The 17092-nt window shown below is 32.3% G+C and overlaps 1 protein-coding gene across 2 annotated transcripts; it reads right to left on the bottom strand.

Moving 5' to 3' along the window:
* Positions 1–244: 244 nt before the first annotated feature.
* On the bottom strand, positions 245–15217 carry LOC145612499 (uncharacterized). Of its 2 annotated transcripts, none has more exons than XM_081667860.1 (10): positions 15014–15217; positions 13893–14047; positions 13671–13805; positions 10985–11095; positions 10440–10718; positions 9934–10133; positions 7625–7898; positions 2516–2626; positions 1158–1346; positions 245–1055 (listed from the first exon to the last, which is right to left on the bottom strand). In XM_081667860.1, exons 1-10 carry the CDS (start codon positions 15195–15197, stop codon positions 708–710), a joined length of 1986 nt encoding a protein of 661 aa, XP_081523986.1. In that variant the 5' UTR covers positions 15198–15217; the 3' UTR covers positions 245–707. The 2 variants fall into 2 exon arrangements, with proteins under 2 accessions (XP_081523986.1, XP_081523985.1); XM_081667859.1 differs by having other exon boundaries at positions 251–1055; positions 10440–10721.
* Between the last annotated feature and the right edge of the window lie 1875 nt (positions 15218–17092).

Genomic DNA, 17092 nt, shown 5'->3' with positions numbered 1-17092 from the left:
CTCTTCGGTTTCTTGTAGTCAAAGCAGCACAACCACTACCGGTGCAATCCTTCATCGACATGCTTCCAATTCCATTGTTCTCCAAGATTACCATACACACAACCCCTTTCAAAACCCCAGCAAGTACCCGATTGCAATTTTATACGAAGTATAAAAATATAAGCATGATCTGTAATGAAATTTTGTAAATATATAAGCATGCTCCATAATGAATAGTGAATAGTCTGAATACTAGCTTTACTAACTGCGACAAGATCAATAATTCCATATTTCCATTAATTGATGGTCTTTACATTATTTCCTCAAAAAAAAAAAAAAAAAAAAAATGGTCTTTACATTATTAGACCTACATAGACCACTTTAGGTGAAACTACCAAACAAGTTTCTCAAAATAGTTTTCAAGTGTGTATATATATAACCTTGATGGTCTAGACCAAAATATTACTCTTTTTGGGAAGGAGTAAACGGCTATTTGGCTATTAATATTTAGCAATTTCAAATTATTTCGTGCTGTCTCCCTGAAGAAGCTCCCTGCTCAAAATGGTATGCCTTCCCAATCTATGATTATCAAGCATCCAACAATGTCGTATGTCAATTTATACATCGAGTTGGAACCATATATTTGCTGTAAATTTTACAAAGACTAGTCTACAACTACTGTAAACTTACAAAACCTAATCTACAAAATTGAAAAGCAATATAGCAAGTTACTTGGTAACCTCCATAAGACAAACCCTGTCAAGTGAACACGCATCCAGTAAGCTCTGAAGTGAACAATGGAACTCATAAGAGTTGGGTGTAGATGGTATAACATCTACCCATTCCTTGTTAATCAACTCAACATGTGAATAGGACTTCAAAATGGCATTCAAGGGGGGTTTCTCAATCTGTTTCACCAACTTCTGCATTGATTTCATGGGCAGTATCACGTGGAAGTTATCCTGAACCTCTCTATTATCATCTAAAGTCACAAGTCCAATATCTGTTTCTTCTGAATGTACAAAGCCCAGAAAAATAGGGTTTCCACACATATAGCTTCGACTGATGCTGCACACCTATAGAAACGCCAACAAAAATAATGAGTAAACAGAAGGTTCACACAATCATATACAACCATATTGCTCATATGAATACAAAAGCTGAACATAATAATTTACCTCAACATACTCTACCCCTGATTTGATTAGATCTTCCAAAATCTTATTGGATGCTAGTGCACTTATTGTCCCACCAAATCCGATTGATGATTGGTGTACTTCCCAGGGTGACTTCATCAGTACTTTGTTCTTTTGTTCTACAGTTGAACTGCTAACTACAGGAATTTTCTCCTCTTCTAAGAATCTCACCTGTTTGCATGTTATAAACATAAGAAACAAATTAGAAACATCATGCAAAAAAAAAAAAAAAAAAACAAAAAAAAAAAACAAACTGCCCAAGTCTAACTGAAGTTGTGTGCTATCACAATAATTTGAATTGATGCCATTCCGACATGTAAAGGCCATTTTGTAAGGAATTTCATCTTGGTGGTCCATGTAAGGTTGTCATGTAACAAGGCTTCTAATATCACACCACAAGATCGATTACACATTGTTACTTTAGATGTTACAATATAGTTAGACACAGGTACTGATATAGGCCCAATTATTGTCACCTTCAACGCCATCAAGTCCACCTCATCCCCAATTCAATTCACTGTCAGCAATCACATTACCTAAATTCTTGCTCCTCTTCAGGCTTCACTGTTCTCCATCATTGGTAGAATTATAAAATATCAAATATATTTCAAGGAGGGTGGGGCTATCAAATTGGACTGATATTGGATGAGGAAACCATGTAAAAATGGCAGTTGTGAGAAGACAAGTAGGAAGTTCTGGTAGGGGAGAAGAGAAGCAGCAGAATGAGGAGAAGACAGAACTGGAAATTCGGTATTATATAACAGTAGGTCTCAAGTCCTGAATTCAAACCTACAAAAGGGGACATTTTTTGTCCTAAATTACTTGGTGCTTTCCCCCCTAAAAAACCCCCCTCCCTACTGAAACAATGACTTGGAACTCATATAAGGCAGGGGTACTGTGTCAGACTCGACTACTATATGAAATTTTCAATGTATGTGGTCCAAAATGAACCTTCGAAGTGTGCATATATATGTTAGTATGGCGGGGATTTGACACAGGTACATGAGGTAAAAATTTAGAATAAAGTTTGAGTGCAAGCCAGCCAGGCAACCCCTCAAGCTTTATAAGCATTACATACTTGGCTACTTGCTACTCCTAATGAAGACACTTCATGAACTAACGTATAAAATCAGTAACCAGAATGACAGGTAAAGCCAACAATTCTGCAAGATAACTGATGTACAAGGGAAATTTTCCAAAAAATATATAAATCAAATAAATGGAAAAAAAAAAAAGCAAAGAATAAACATATAATGTTGCAGGAAATTGTCTATTCTTGGCAAACAAGTATTTAGCCACAAAAAGACTAACCGTTAATGCAAAAGTTGACATCTACCCACCTTTTCCCGGCTGAAAGTAAAGTAGTCGTGAGTTTCGAATAGCTTTTCAAGAAGTTGAAGTTCCTCAACTGGTGAAATGAAGATAATTGATACAGATTCGCGCTGTTCTGCCTGCAACAAAAAAGTTGACAATCATTGAGAGGCGTCTTCCATCAAGGGGTCTCCATAAACAATATTCACACCTCCATTCATATTTCAAATATCACATCAGTATATATATATATATATATATATATATATATATATATATATATATATATATATATATATATATATATATATATATATATATATAGGGGAATGCTCTCGTGAGAATTTTTCTTATATGAGAATTTTTCTTATGTGAGAACACTCTTTATGTTCTAAATTTTTACTCATATGTTCTAAATTTTAAATTTGATGTTTTAAACTTTTCCTTAGGTGTTCTACATTAAATCAAATATTAAAATTTAGTATTCACATGTTCTAAACCATAAATTAGCTAAGTTTGATGTCATAAAGTGTAAATAACTTGTTCCAAAATTTTAACTTATATGTTCTAAATTTTAAAACGTATATTCCAAGATTTTTAATTATATGTTCCAGATTTTAAAGCGTATGTTCTATTTTTTTATACGTATGTTCTAAATTTTTTACTCACACTTTCTATATTCTATATTAGTTTGTTCTACATTTTTATTCACATGTTCATAATCTCAAATCAGATGTTCTAAATTTTACTCATATGTTTAAAATTTCATCAAGCAAATTTTATAAATTTTTAATCATTTGTTCTAATTCTTAAATCAGATGTTCTAAACATATTATTCACACAAATGTTCTAAATTATTACTCATATGTTCAGAATTTTAATTTGAGTCACATGTTCTAAATTTTTACTCACATGTTCTAAATTTTTACTCATATGTTCTAAATTTTAAATCAGTTCTCATATAAGTATAATTGCTCACATATGGACCTATTCTCACCGGATCCCTCCCCTATATATATATATATATATATATATATATATATATATATATACATGGAAATAAAAAATTTACACATATGATTAATTAGTTTTTAGGAATAACTGTTTTTAAATAAATTCAATAGATGTTAGGTACTTGTTTACAGGAGTCATAAGCTTATACGTCATATGTTATTTTCACTATAATTAAGACGTGCAACACAGCTTAGCTTCTGTTATTTAATTGCTGATAAGATTGACACATGGTTAATAAATATTGAAGAATAACTGTATTTAAAATAAATTCAATAGATGTTAGGTACTTGTTTACAGGAGTCATAAACTTATATGTTATTTTCACTACAATCAAGACGTGCAGTACAGAATGCTGATGAATTGCAGCAACATTGAGAAACGGCAGTGCCTTGAGAACATTTTTTTAAAAAAAAACCCATTGAAGCCATAGCAAACCTTTCTTAGTATGTGTGATGAAGTAAATGGATCTTCCATTGACATTCTTCTCTAAAGAGGCCAAAGTGAAGTCTGTATGAAATCAGTAAAACTATCAGCAATTGTCTAATTTGCCCACTACTTCCTCTACCAATTTCAAATGGGCATTTTCCATCCTCTCAATGATTTTACATTGAGGTTCACTTCTGCGTTAGACAACTAAACTATCTCAAAGAGGCATTTGACCTCTAATCATGCAAGTCCCACCTTTTCTAAAATCTAAATTATGTCCAAATATTATTGATAGAAAGTAGAAACTCATTGGTGCCAGTTCATTATTATTCTTTAATAATAGGTCCTTTAAGGGCATATCTATGCTATACTTTATGCAAGCATCAACAGGTGGAGCAAACAAAAACATTTAATTTCAAAGCTCAATATCTTATCAAGTTTGGCAAGAACTCCATACTTTATTAGTAAGCATTTCATTGTGATTGATTTGATCCCAGGTCACCGACTCATCAGGAAATCCATAAGATTAAGGGGCTGAGAGCGATGGTCCCAACTTATCAATTTACTCCGTTAAATATCCTACCTCACTTAGACGGGCTCCTGTTTAGTTTGTGTGTGGCTGTTTCAAGGGAATATCCCCGTGCAATGAACTACCTGCTAGGAATTAGCATGGTTTCTGATCAGATTACAGCTCTAAATATGGCAGAAATTAGGGAAGAACAATGATGATTATATTGATAATAGGCGAATTACACTAATAGAAGGATAATTCCACTTTTGAGAGGTGGATTCTCTCCTAATATGAGCTTTCGAGAGGCTCACTCTCTTCCAATGACATAACCTCAACAATATTCAACATGATCCTTACTCCTCCTAATGAGGTCTATTTATAGAAAAAGTCTCATAACTAACTCTAACTTATTCCTCAAGACACTACTAATAGGCTATGACTAATGTGCCCCTCCCTCAAATACTGATTCCTTGCACTACCACCCACCGTTCTCACCTACTGCAGACAACAGAAGGGACAACAGCAGAGCAGCAGACCAACAACAACAACAAGCCGTGGCCCATACAAAATCAGGGAGGGAACCTAAAGTTGCAGGCAAGCAGTCTGGGTGTTTGTTTGCTACTGTGGTGAAGTAGGAAGAAGACAAGAGTAGTACTTGTAGTAATTAAGGCCTTGTTGCCAACTTATGCAATGTAGTAGTAGTATAAATAGAAGTAGTCTAGAGTAGAGAAAGGCAAGCTGAATATTATTGTAGTGAGTTCTTGGAGAGTGATGGCCTAAAGCCATTATCGTTGTATGAATGCTTAAGCTTATTCAATCAAATTACAATCATTCGACTTATTTAATTTATCGTTCACGCTAGTCCGTTGCACCCCGGAATAATATGGGAAGATCAACAAGACTCATCATAGATTGACCCATATCTAACAATGTTCGATATCTCCTTTCACTGTGGTGTATGGTAGAGTTAATTGTGAAAGGATTCCACAATCCCTTCGATGATCATCGAATTCTTGGCTCAAATATTCACCACCACGATTGGATTGAAATACTTTAGTTGTCTTACCAAGTTGGTTTTGTACTTAATTTTGGAATTCTTTGAACTTTTCAAAGGACTACTTTTGCTTCATCTAAGTAGAGATAGCCACATCGACTTAAATTGTAATAGTAATGAAGTAACTGAGCATTTAAACTCACAACCCACAAACATCTATACGAATGAGTGCCAAAAGATCATTGACCCTTTCACCTTTCCACTAATGAGCAATTTGGTCACGTATCCCAATAAGTATGACTCATAAACATCAAAAGATTCGTAATTGAATGATGTAAGGATTCCACCCTTTTGTAATTTTTTTGATGCGCTTTTGGTTAATGACTCATCCCACAATGCCATAGGTGGGTAGAGTTCAAATCATTTGTTTTTCTTTTCAAACTGTCTATGTTGTAAATTTGTATAGAATTTTCTAGAACATATAAACCATTGATTGACTTTGCACTAGCATATTATTGTATGAAACAAAACAACTTTTGTCTCTTATGTCAAATCAATAAGAGACAAAACTATAGTAATTGCGGTTATAAGCTACAATTTACGACTCTTCAGGTTGTAGTAATTGTTTTGGATTCTGAATATTAATGTTTTGAAATAAGAGACAAAAGTTGTTTTGTTTCATATAATATGCTAGTGTATAGTTAAAACAATGGTTTGTATGTTCTAGTAATTTCTATACAAATTTAAAACATAGACAATAAGAAAAGAAAAACAAATTATTTGAACTCTACCTACCTATGGTATTGTAGGATGAGTCGTTAACCAAAAGCGCATTTAAAAGTTACAAAAGGATGAAACCCTTACATCATTCAATTATGAATCATTTTATGTTTGTGAGTCATGTTTATTGAGAAAGATGACCAAATGCCCTTTATTGGAAATAGTGAAAGAGTCAATGACCTTAGGGTACTTATACATACATATGTTTGTGAGAATACGAGTTTAAATAAGGCGAGAGGTGCGTTTAGTTATTTCATTACTCTTACTAACGATATAAGTCGACTATCTCTACTTGATGAAGCATAGGTCAGAATCCCTTGAAAAGTTCAAAGAATTTTAAAATGAAGTACAAAATCAACTAGGTAAGCCAATTAAGCTTTATGATCTGATCGTGGAGGTGAATATTTGAGCTAAGAATTTGATGACCATCTAAGGGATTGCAGAATACTTTCACAAACTCCACTAGGAACACTATAGTTGAATGATGTGTCAAAAAGGAGAAATCGCACCTAAAATGGATGATCCATGACGAGTCTTGTTGATCTTCCTATAACCGGGGATATGCTCTTGAAACACTAAACAGGGCCCATCAAAAGCTATAGAAAAGACTCCATATGAGTTATGGACCTGAAAAGTTCTAAATTTGTCATTTCTAAAGATTTAGGGTTGTGAAATCTATGTAAAGCGTTTACTTACAAATAAACTCGCAATTAAATTAGAAGAAAGGCCTATCTAGGGCCTCTCCTCATGTGGCTGGCCAAGCAAGGGAAAATAAGGGAAGAGGAGAGTTTTAGGCTTGACCTAATTCAATTTAATTTTACAAGTATTCTTTAAACTATATTAAACCTAAAAAAATTAACTTTATTTGATTGGTTAGTAATTAATTTCTAGAAATCATAGAAGACTTGGTTGATGCTACCATCAAAGCCATCATTTATCAAAGAATCTTTTTCTTATTTTCTTCCAAGGGTGGAAAATAATTCTTCCAAAGGTTCCTTTTTATAGAGAAGAAAATCAGGAATGCCACATACAAAAGAAAATATATCTTGAACCCTGATTTCCTCTAAAAGATGTAGAAATATATAACCAAGAAAAGTCCTGGAGGAACCAGAAACTTACAACATATTCATGTAGATTTAGGATGACGTCACTTGCAATTCACAAGTGCAAGAAGTTCTACATTGAAGCGGGTAGTAACAATCTTAGTGTAGTTAGGGTGGATTAGAAACAGGAGAATTTGTCTTAAGATAGGAGAAGGTTAGTAATAAAGAATATAGAAATGTCACAGATATGTCACATAAAAGTACATAACAATAGCATATGGCATATAATAAATGCAGCAAAGAGTCGAGCAAAATACTTGAATCACCAATAAGTTCATGAAAGTAAACACACACACAAAAAAAAAGGCACCTGTATGAATGTTTGCTTGTCTGAAAGAAAAGTCTCCAGGTGGGAAATGGTTGGATCTTCACCATTTTCAAGGTGCTTCTCTGGATTTTCATTTTTTAAGACTAAGACAGTAGCAACTTTGCCTTTCGATATGAGATGGAATCCTGTTTTTCCATTCTCCGAGTATGCATCAAGTTTCTCTATGCTTATGTTTGTGAGGTACTTTTCTGGTATTTTCAAAGAATTTCCACATTTCCTTGAGGCAACATCTGGCATATTCTCCCCAAGGTTACACCTACAAATATCAAGACAGTCAAATAGAATGAGAAGAAAACTAAAACACCACTGTACAAATTAATAGAATAGACTAGTAGAGAAACCATTTCTGTGCACAGCTGACTGCAAGGGATAAATAGCATAAAATGAAATTACAAGACAATCTGAAAGGCATTATTAAGTATTAACTATAATTTCCTATTAGATACTTAAACATCTTATTACGAATTGGATATGCTATCAGCAAGTTATATATATAATCCCTAGTTCAATTACTTACCTCCAACATGGTTCACTTAAGAAAAAAAATGTGTATCTATGTTTATTTGGAAGGATCAATAAAAGAAAGTTAAGAAGTCTATATGCATCAGAATCAAAACATTTACCAATAATCTTACAACTTACCTGACTATCCAAAACGCCAATTTGGACCAAATGTTAATTTTCTGAATCACCATGTTTTGGAACAATATTCTTTCTAAATAATATTCATGCTTAGCTATTTTATTTTATTTCCCATGTAATTAAGCTCACTTAAGCTATTTGGCATGAATAAATCCCTCTACTCTAATTTCACACCATCAAGCAAAATCCAGATAAGCAAAAAAATGATATCCCTCCATTGTGATTTCCTCTTTTATTTTTCGTTTCATTCCTCTTTCTTACAAATAAAATTTAATTGGATTCATTTTCCAAGTGCGCTAATGCTTCAATGTTTCATAGGCCACTGCATCATCACAGATCATAATAAATCATGCATATTTAATTTATGCATATCATTTAAGCATATTGCATCTAACCTTAATTGTATTGATACTGAGACTGATCCATACAACTACAAGTTTTTCACCAGTGCTTGCAAAATCATATAATAATAATAATAACCTCCCTTTGAAAAGACTAATTCCATTAACATCGCAAAGATTATTAAAAAAAAAAAAAAACTTTAAACGGGATGTACCAATTGCCATAATCTTTTCTGTTTCCCTCGGGAGGTTAGCTGAAAGTGTCGTAATGCTATAAGATACAATGGCTTGAAAATACTTTTAACAATCATAAACCACAAGTCTATTAACTATTACTAAAACAGAAGATGCTGACGTCACCATTGCCCACGTGTAGCTCTCTTAACAAAAAATTTCCCGCCTAAATGTCATCTTTTTTTTTTTTTTTTTTTTTTTTTTTTTTGGTAGAGCTATCATATTTAACATTTTTGAAATTTAAATATCACTCCTTCTACCTTACAACTAAAACCTATCAATTTATTGTAGGAAATTGAAACAATTTTAAATAGCACACTAATAAATGACCTCCTACATTGAACTATAAAAGATTTAAATTACAAAATGTCGTAATTCTTATTTATATTCATGTATAATAGCGATTTATTTTTAAAATGTACAAATTAAAAATAGGTTTTATATAAACCGTGCATCGCACGGGTTCTAACCTAGTAAAACAATATTTGGAGTTTAAAATCGTACTACTCTCAATTTACAGCCTTTGATACGAGTGTATCTTAAAATGCTCAATTATTACTTTCCCATTACTTCATGGTGTGCTGTGCGACCCATAATCTTCAACATACTGGTGCATCTACGTTATTCTTATAAGTGCACTAAAGTTACCATCCACCATTCCTCTAGTTGGTTCTCCATAATTTGTTAAAGAGATCTGCTAATTATTAGAGACTAACATTAACTAATTATTATCACACTTCAATACATACTCACTAATTTGTGAGTAAACAGTAATACAAAAGAATAAAACACCTCAATTGTGGCACTATCTACAGAATTCCCACATTAATGTGTAAAAGAAACAAGCCTCTTCCTTACAGTAGAATGATAATGGCTGTCTCAATTTTGTCATCAAAAAGCATCAGTATGCATTAGCCAAGAGCATCACAACAAACAACATTGAAAAATGTACTCATGTATCTCACCCAACCTCCAGTGATAATAGAAAGTGTGACTCGTTGATAAGTGATGCACAATGATTAAAATTATTATATTATAAACCAATAAAAATAAGAATAAGATGCTCAAACTCACCCATTAATGGGCTTCTTAATAGCTTGTAGTGCCTGCTGAAGCAAATTTAAGTTCACACAAGCAATCTGCTCTGCAAGTAAGGTTCTATAGGACTTTTCTCCATATTGAAGCCCATGAAAGATATGTTGCTGCTCTAATTCACACAATTTCTTTTTGGCAGAAATAAGGCGCCTTTGAAACTTCTTTCTTTCTCTCCATTCCTAAAAAGAAGAAGAAAAATATTACAGGAGTATACATTTACATGGTAGCTGCTAAAAACTCAAATTTCAACTTTAATATGCCAGATATAACATGGAACGACAACAAATCTGACCCAAACAGAGTCATTAGTGGATAAAGAGGTTTCGTAATAGCTAAAAGATTAGGAAATATGGAACTAAGAAAAGTTTTGTACATGACAAATTTATTGTCTACAAGAAAATTAGTAGCTTGTCATTGGGATCACTATTTGTTTATTTTTTTAACAGCTTAGAAATTGCAAATTACGAGAGCTACAAATGACTTACAATTATACGTCTTTCCTTCTTAGACCTTTCATTAGAACGCACATTCAACTCCAAAAGTCCCTTTGGAGGAGTAATCTGCATCTCTCTTTTGTCCATGTCAACATCAGGAACTATTGCTTCAACAAATGGGATCCAAACAAGATGGCCTGACTCGTATTTCTCTGACTTCTGCTTAATACTTTCATCAGGGGATGCAGTGGATGCTTCAAGCAACACTTGTAAGAGATCATTTCCACCACTGTCGATGACACTAACAACAGTTCCCACTGATTCACCTGTCTCCTAGAAAGAGAAAGAAATCACCAATTGCCTTCCTGAAGATTTTACTTGGAGGTCTTGGACTAGAGATACACTCAAAACACCTTTATTGCATAGAATGACATGACAATTGTTATCCAAATTCATTGCAGAAATGTCTATAGCACAAGTAAGAAGTAAAGGTGGATGTCTATACAAATATTTAACAAAACTCTTTCAGGCTTGTGACAAGATGCACATATTTTCATAAAATGCTACATCATATGAAGGCATTAGAAGACTCAAACCTTAAGAACAACCCTCATGCCAATAAGATCACGACTGTAATACTCGCCCTCTTCGAGCTCTGGCCTATCAATATTCCTGACAAGAAAAGTTGCCCCCACAAGCTGTCGAGCCTGATATAAATATAGTGTTAAGAAAAATCTTTAATAGGATAATGGGAATGAAGATAATGAAGATCAGAAGAGAAGAATTGAAATAATTGAGTTACACCACCCTTTACAGTTTTTTTTTTTTGGTCAAAAGGAGCAGAACCCTTTACAGTTTACAGAATATAATTCCCTCTCTCAAATAATTAACCACCCTGCAATCCACTGTAAAAGAGCATGCTAAGCCAACACCTTTACAGTTAGGTAATGCAGAACAGTTTTTCCCTGCATTAACAATGCAATGCAGATGGCAGATAAGGAAGAAGGAAATCTGGATAAGTACTCTATTAATTTTTAGATATAGAAAATGTATAGAATATATTATTGAGAATATTTATGTACGTAATTTTAAGAGTAGTTTATTAGGTTTGTAAAATATCAGAATATTAGTTTATTATGATTAAAAAACTATTAAAGTTACGATTAGATTGTCCAATTAGTGTTATGGCTAAGGAGTAAGGATATACCCCATACCCTTTTAATTTATATGTATATTAGAATTGATTGAATTCAGTATTGTAATTGGGAATATTCTCCCTAGGTAATTAGAGAGGTTAATGAGCCAAATTGAGACACTATTTTGGGTGCTTATAATTTCTAATCATCTTTGTTTACTAGTCCATAACAGTTTATGTTATAAGTATTAGTGACTTTTTTTTCCTTTCAATCATTTTCTTACTGTCATCAATCAAAACTCAAAAACCACCAGACCATCTGAGATTCTGTCAAACCCATCTAAAACACCACCAAATCAATGTTGCTGCCACTGATGCTGCAGATTTAACAATATTTTTACTCTTCTTCAGAAGCTTACATAATACTTCAAACTAAAATGAATTTTACACCCTACAAAATGCCTCAGATTATCTAAGATATCAATGGTTGTGTGTGTGTGTGTGTGTGTGTGTGTGTGTGTATTGGGGGGGGGGGGGGGAATTTCCATAGGTTCACCTGTTTCTGTTGCTGTCTAGATGAGCAAAGATCAAAATTTATAAGCATCTGCATTCAAATTACAAGGGTACATGGCACACAGCAAGCAACTGACTTAAGAAAGTTTGGTGAACCTAAAATGGAGTTAAAGAATGGAACCTTTGAACAATTAGTTATGTTCAAGAAAACCCCTATTTAGAGCTTTACACCTAATAACCACAGAGATCGTCCCCAGATTTTCTCTTTCCGCCTTATTAATGGATACATCTCAGCCCAAGGCTTTGTGTTGCCTTTGCTTACATTAGTTCTTAGATGCAACATCACTAATCATTTGTCTCTTTAAAACTCATGGCCTAGTTTTTTTCAAAATATGGAGAATGATGTGGATAGTATCATAGCAAGGGAAAGATAAGAAATTTTGGATTAATTAGTACCTCTATATTTATTTAATTATATTTTTACTTGTTCCCTTATAATGATGTGTTTACATATCTTACCTTGAAGCTTACCGATATGAGTATTTAGGCATATATTCCACAATTATCGCTAAATTTTCCTAGGAATGTCCTATTAACAAATCTACTCTCATTATTCATTGAAACCTCTCTGTATTATAAAAATTTTTGTGTGTGTGTGTGTGTGTGTGTGTGTGAGAGAGAGAGAGAGAGAGAGAGAGAGAGAGAGAGGGGAAGGTATAACTTTAGTTTAAGAGAATGTGTTTCATATGCAATACAACGATTATTACTTAATTTCGTCTAGATTTTTATTATGCAACCCAAAATCTTCAATTCACCTAGAGAGAGAGAGGGGAAGGTATAACTTTAGTTTAAGAGAATGTGTTTCATATGCAATACAACGATTATTACTTAATTTCGTCTAGATTTTTATTATGCAACCCAAAATCTTCAATTCACCTCTAGCAGCCATATTGGATCTTAGTCTTGAAGAAAAATCATCGAAATGTTTCAAGAAAGCTGAGTCAGGAGATTAGCTCATGCTTGACGTGAGCACCTGAATAACATAAAATTTCTAAAGGTTTTACTAATCCTACGAAGTTAAATATTAGCTTTTTAAGATAAGGATAATAGTATGAGAGTTATATTAAGGATGTTAAATTTTCAATTATTTTTATTCCAACAGTTTAGGCTATATATATCCCTACTATACTTGGTTATGTTGAGAAAATTTGATACAACTTAATTTACAATTTTAATTGGAGATGTTCTACATCACACCATCAACAATACGACATCTTAATCATTCACCTGCATAGCCATATTCAGTACAGTTAGAAAATAACAGATTCATATATTTCTCACATTATTATTTTACAAAAGAGTAACACTGGTAGAATTACTGTTTTTCTTTTCCTCGCTCTTCCTTTACCTTAGGCGGAAATAAATATTCATAGTAGACTCATCAATCTGTCCCTCATGGTACTTGTATCTAGATAGTTAAATTGGCTAGTCACAACACTCCCACCCATTGAACGAATTCTTTTTACTTGCTTAGTGGTTTTTAATTCCCAGATTTATAGAAAGAATTCTCTATAACAATATGACAGGAGATGATGCTTTTAATGAAGTTTGTGAGACAGAAAAATGATAAATACCTGATCTACACTGTCAAAGCCGCTCAATTTAACTATCCAACTCTTACTTCCATGATGACCTCTTCCTTCCTCGATCTCAACTTCAACAACTTCATCTCTTCCAGAATATTGTTGTCGCAGCCACCTTTTTCCCGGCTAAGAAGAATGTAAAACTTATGTTACTGAAACACTAGAGAAAATGAAGTTGCTGAAAGAAATTCTGGCTATCAGGATTGTACATACCGTTCCAAAGCGCAAGTCAGGAAAATCAGTGTTATGCTTTACACGAATCTCTCCGTCAAGCCCATGTACATTAGATACATAGCCAATCTCAACAAAGTCTAAATCTCCATTGTTTTCCTCTATTATCTCTTCAGCAGCTGAAGCGGAAGAAAGAGCTGAGAAAAATGATAATTCATGGTTGAGTGTCATGGTACATTATTTTGGAAATAGCAGTTCTCCAAAACAAAAATGCCTTTATGATGTAAGCAAATGTTTATCATCTAAAGGGGATATTCTGGTCTTTTAAGCTAATCATGGAAGAAATGGCTTAACTTGAGTATAATTATACAAAATACTAATATCTATCATGAGTTAACATATAGATATTAATCATTCATTATCGCCAGGTTCATGACAAACTGAGAATAGACAATCTATGTTACTCTAACTCTTCAACTCACTCCAAGTACCAGTGATCGGATACTCAACACACGGACATGGATATGACACTTTGACACTTCATTGTTCATTCTGAACCAAAATCATGCAAAAATTTCATTAAGACTGCCCTGTCTTACACTTGGACGCGTAAGCATGCCTAACACTACTAAAAAGTCTGTATAAAATACAAGCAGCTAACAACTACAAATTTGATGATTGGGGAATAAGTAACCTCAAATTCTAATTTGGATTAGTAATTTAAAATTTTAAACCTAGGAAGGAAGCAAAAAATTATATGCTTCAAGTGAGACATTCAACTATAATAATCAAACACATACTTTCCTATTTTAACAATTAACTTATTGCTACAACCAAAATAACTCAAAAAAATTCAATTCTTCCACAATTATATACAATAATTATAAAATTATAAGAAACCCACCAGTAAATTCAAATTTTCAAATCAAACTAGCATGAAATTCAACAAACAAAAAAACCCAGAAATGAATAAACCAAGATAACCCAAACAACTTATGTTACAGTAAAATTATTAGAAACCCACCAGAAATACATCAGTTATACTCAAAATTTCAAATCAAATTAGCATGAAATTCAACAAACACAAAACCCAGAAATATAAACAAGCCAAACGATTAAAAGAGAAAAAATAATGCAAAATTACTACAGGAAATTGGAAGTACCAGTGCTTTGTAAGGAAGAAACTTTAAGCCCATGAGTTGGTTGAAGACTAATGAGGCGCCATTGACATGAAATACGAGAAAAAGAAGAAGAAGGGTTGAAAAATCGTGCAGAGTACGAGGATTTAGGTGGTGAGGAGAGAGGATTTGAAGAACAGAGTAGAGAGATAGATGAGCTCTGAGCCATTTCTAACAAGTAAGAAGGAATGGTTGTCAAACAAAAAAAAAAAAAAAGTAAAAAGGAATGAAATGCTAATTTGTATTCAATATTATAGAGTAAATATTATGGAGTTAGGGTCTATTCTAATGGTACTGAACTGAACTGAACTGAAGTTGTATGAGAGAAGGAAATTAAGAACTGAACTGAATTGAGATATCGAGAAAATATAAGTTTAACTTATTCATAGATAAACAAAATACGAAGTATGTTAATCAAATGACAAAATTATAAATACACCAATAGTTTTTTATTAAAATTGGGTCCTGTATTTGTTGATTTATTTACAAATATGTCATGATAACTTGGTAAAATTGCTGATTTATTTACAATTTCGTCACTTAATAAATAAATTTTGGTTATCAAGGAGATAAAGTGAGGCTTCTTCGAAGATATCATGTACAGCTAGCAAAAGATTATTTGCTTAACTTAATAATTTAAAAGATTACAAGATTGATGCGAGTCAAAGTATTACTACGTATATGAAAAAAGATAAGTAAGAGAAGTACATCAATTAACTCCATTATTGATATTCTTGATATCTTTTTCAATATGCCCAGCAAGACAAATGACGATTTAGAAAGTCCGTTCTTAATCAAGAGAACATTGAGTATTTGAAGAACAGAGTAGTGAGATAGAGGAGCTCTAAGCCATCTTTAAGAAGGAATGAAATGGCCTGGTAATTGTATTCAATATAGTATAATAAAGTATAGCCTAAATATATATGCGCAAGGATAATCTAAGGAAAATAATTAAAATTATATGGATAGAAAATGAATATTTGCTTAACTCAATAATTAAAAAGATTAAACGATTATAAAATTAGCTGTTAAAAAAATTAAAAATTGATATAAGTCAAACGTATTATCAAAAATTAAGGAATTTATATCAATTAAGGCCATGCTTACTTCACATTAAAAAATATTAAAATAATTTAAGTCCAATAAAAATAATTTCATTTAAGTGAAAAAAAGTTCAATTTAGTAAAATTAATTTCAGTTAGATAAAATAATTTCAGTTCATTAAAAATCAGTAAATTTGAAGAGGAAATATAAAAAAATCGGTAAAATAATTTAGTTCAACAAAAATAATTTCAATCCATTAAAATTAATTTCAGTTTAATAAAAATAATTTCAGTTAACAAAAATAAAGTGAAGTGAATGAGGCCTAACTCCATTAATCGAGACTCTTGATACTTTTCCAATATGCCTTGACGACAATTCGGCAAGTCTGATCTTGATCAAGGAACATTGAATTGTGGTCGATAGTAGTTCAGTGAGGAAATCGGTAATTAATCAGGCAACACGCGTAATGTCCCATTTTCTACATGCTCATTTTTTTGTTTGATCCCTTTTCTACATGCTCATAAATGAAAATAAATGTGATTTTTAATAATGATTCATCTTTAAATAAAAAAAATGGGATTAGCGCCGAGGTAAGTGGCACTAAGGGTGAAAGTTTGGTGTTTGGTTTAAATTAAATCAGTTTTGAATGTTTCAAACCGAATCCAAGCTAAACATTACCTAAAATTTTAACCAATTCAATCCAATCCAAAATTTAAAAATCTAATTTGGCTTCGGATCAAAAAACAAATTGTTGGTGCTTCTTCCCAAGTTGATGAAAAAATTTAAATAAGAAAATATAATTAAATTTATAATTAATAGGTCTATAACAAAAATAATTTTTTTTTTTTAAAAAAAAGAGAAATACAACTATGATAATTGATAAAATTAAATGGATTAAAACACTAAAATCTACCATAACAATTAAATTAAGGAGATGATAACACACAAAATTTTAAAGCATTTTCTTCCCAATCAGTAAATTATAAAATCATGCATAATGCCAAAGAAAACTAAAAAAAT

The sequence above is a fragment of the Chenopodium album genome, chromosome 24 (assembly GCF_948465745.1).
Source record: "Chenopodium album chromosome 24, dcCheAlbu1.1, whole genome shotgun sequence".
NCBI classification, from domain to species: Eukaryota; Viridiplantae; Streptophyta; class Magnoliopsida; order Caryophyllales; family Amaranthaceae; genus Chenopodium; species Chenopodium album.
The sequence above is the reverse complement of the archived record's forward strand: the minus strand, read 5'-3'. Positions and strand labels throughout refer to the sequence as shown.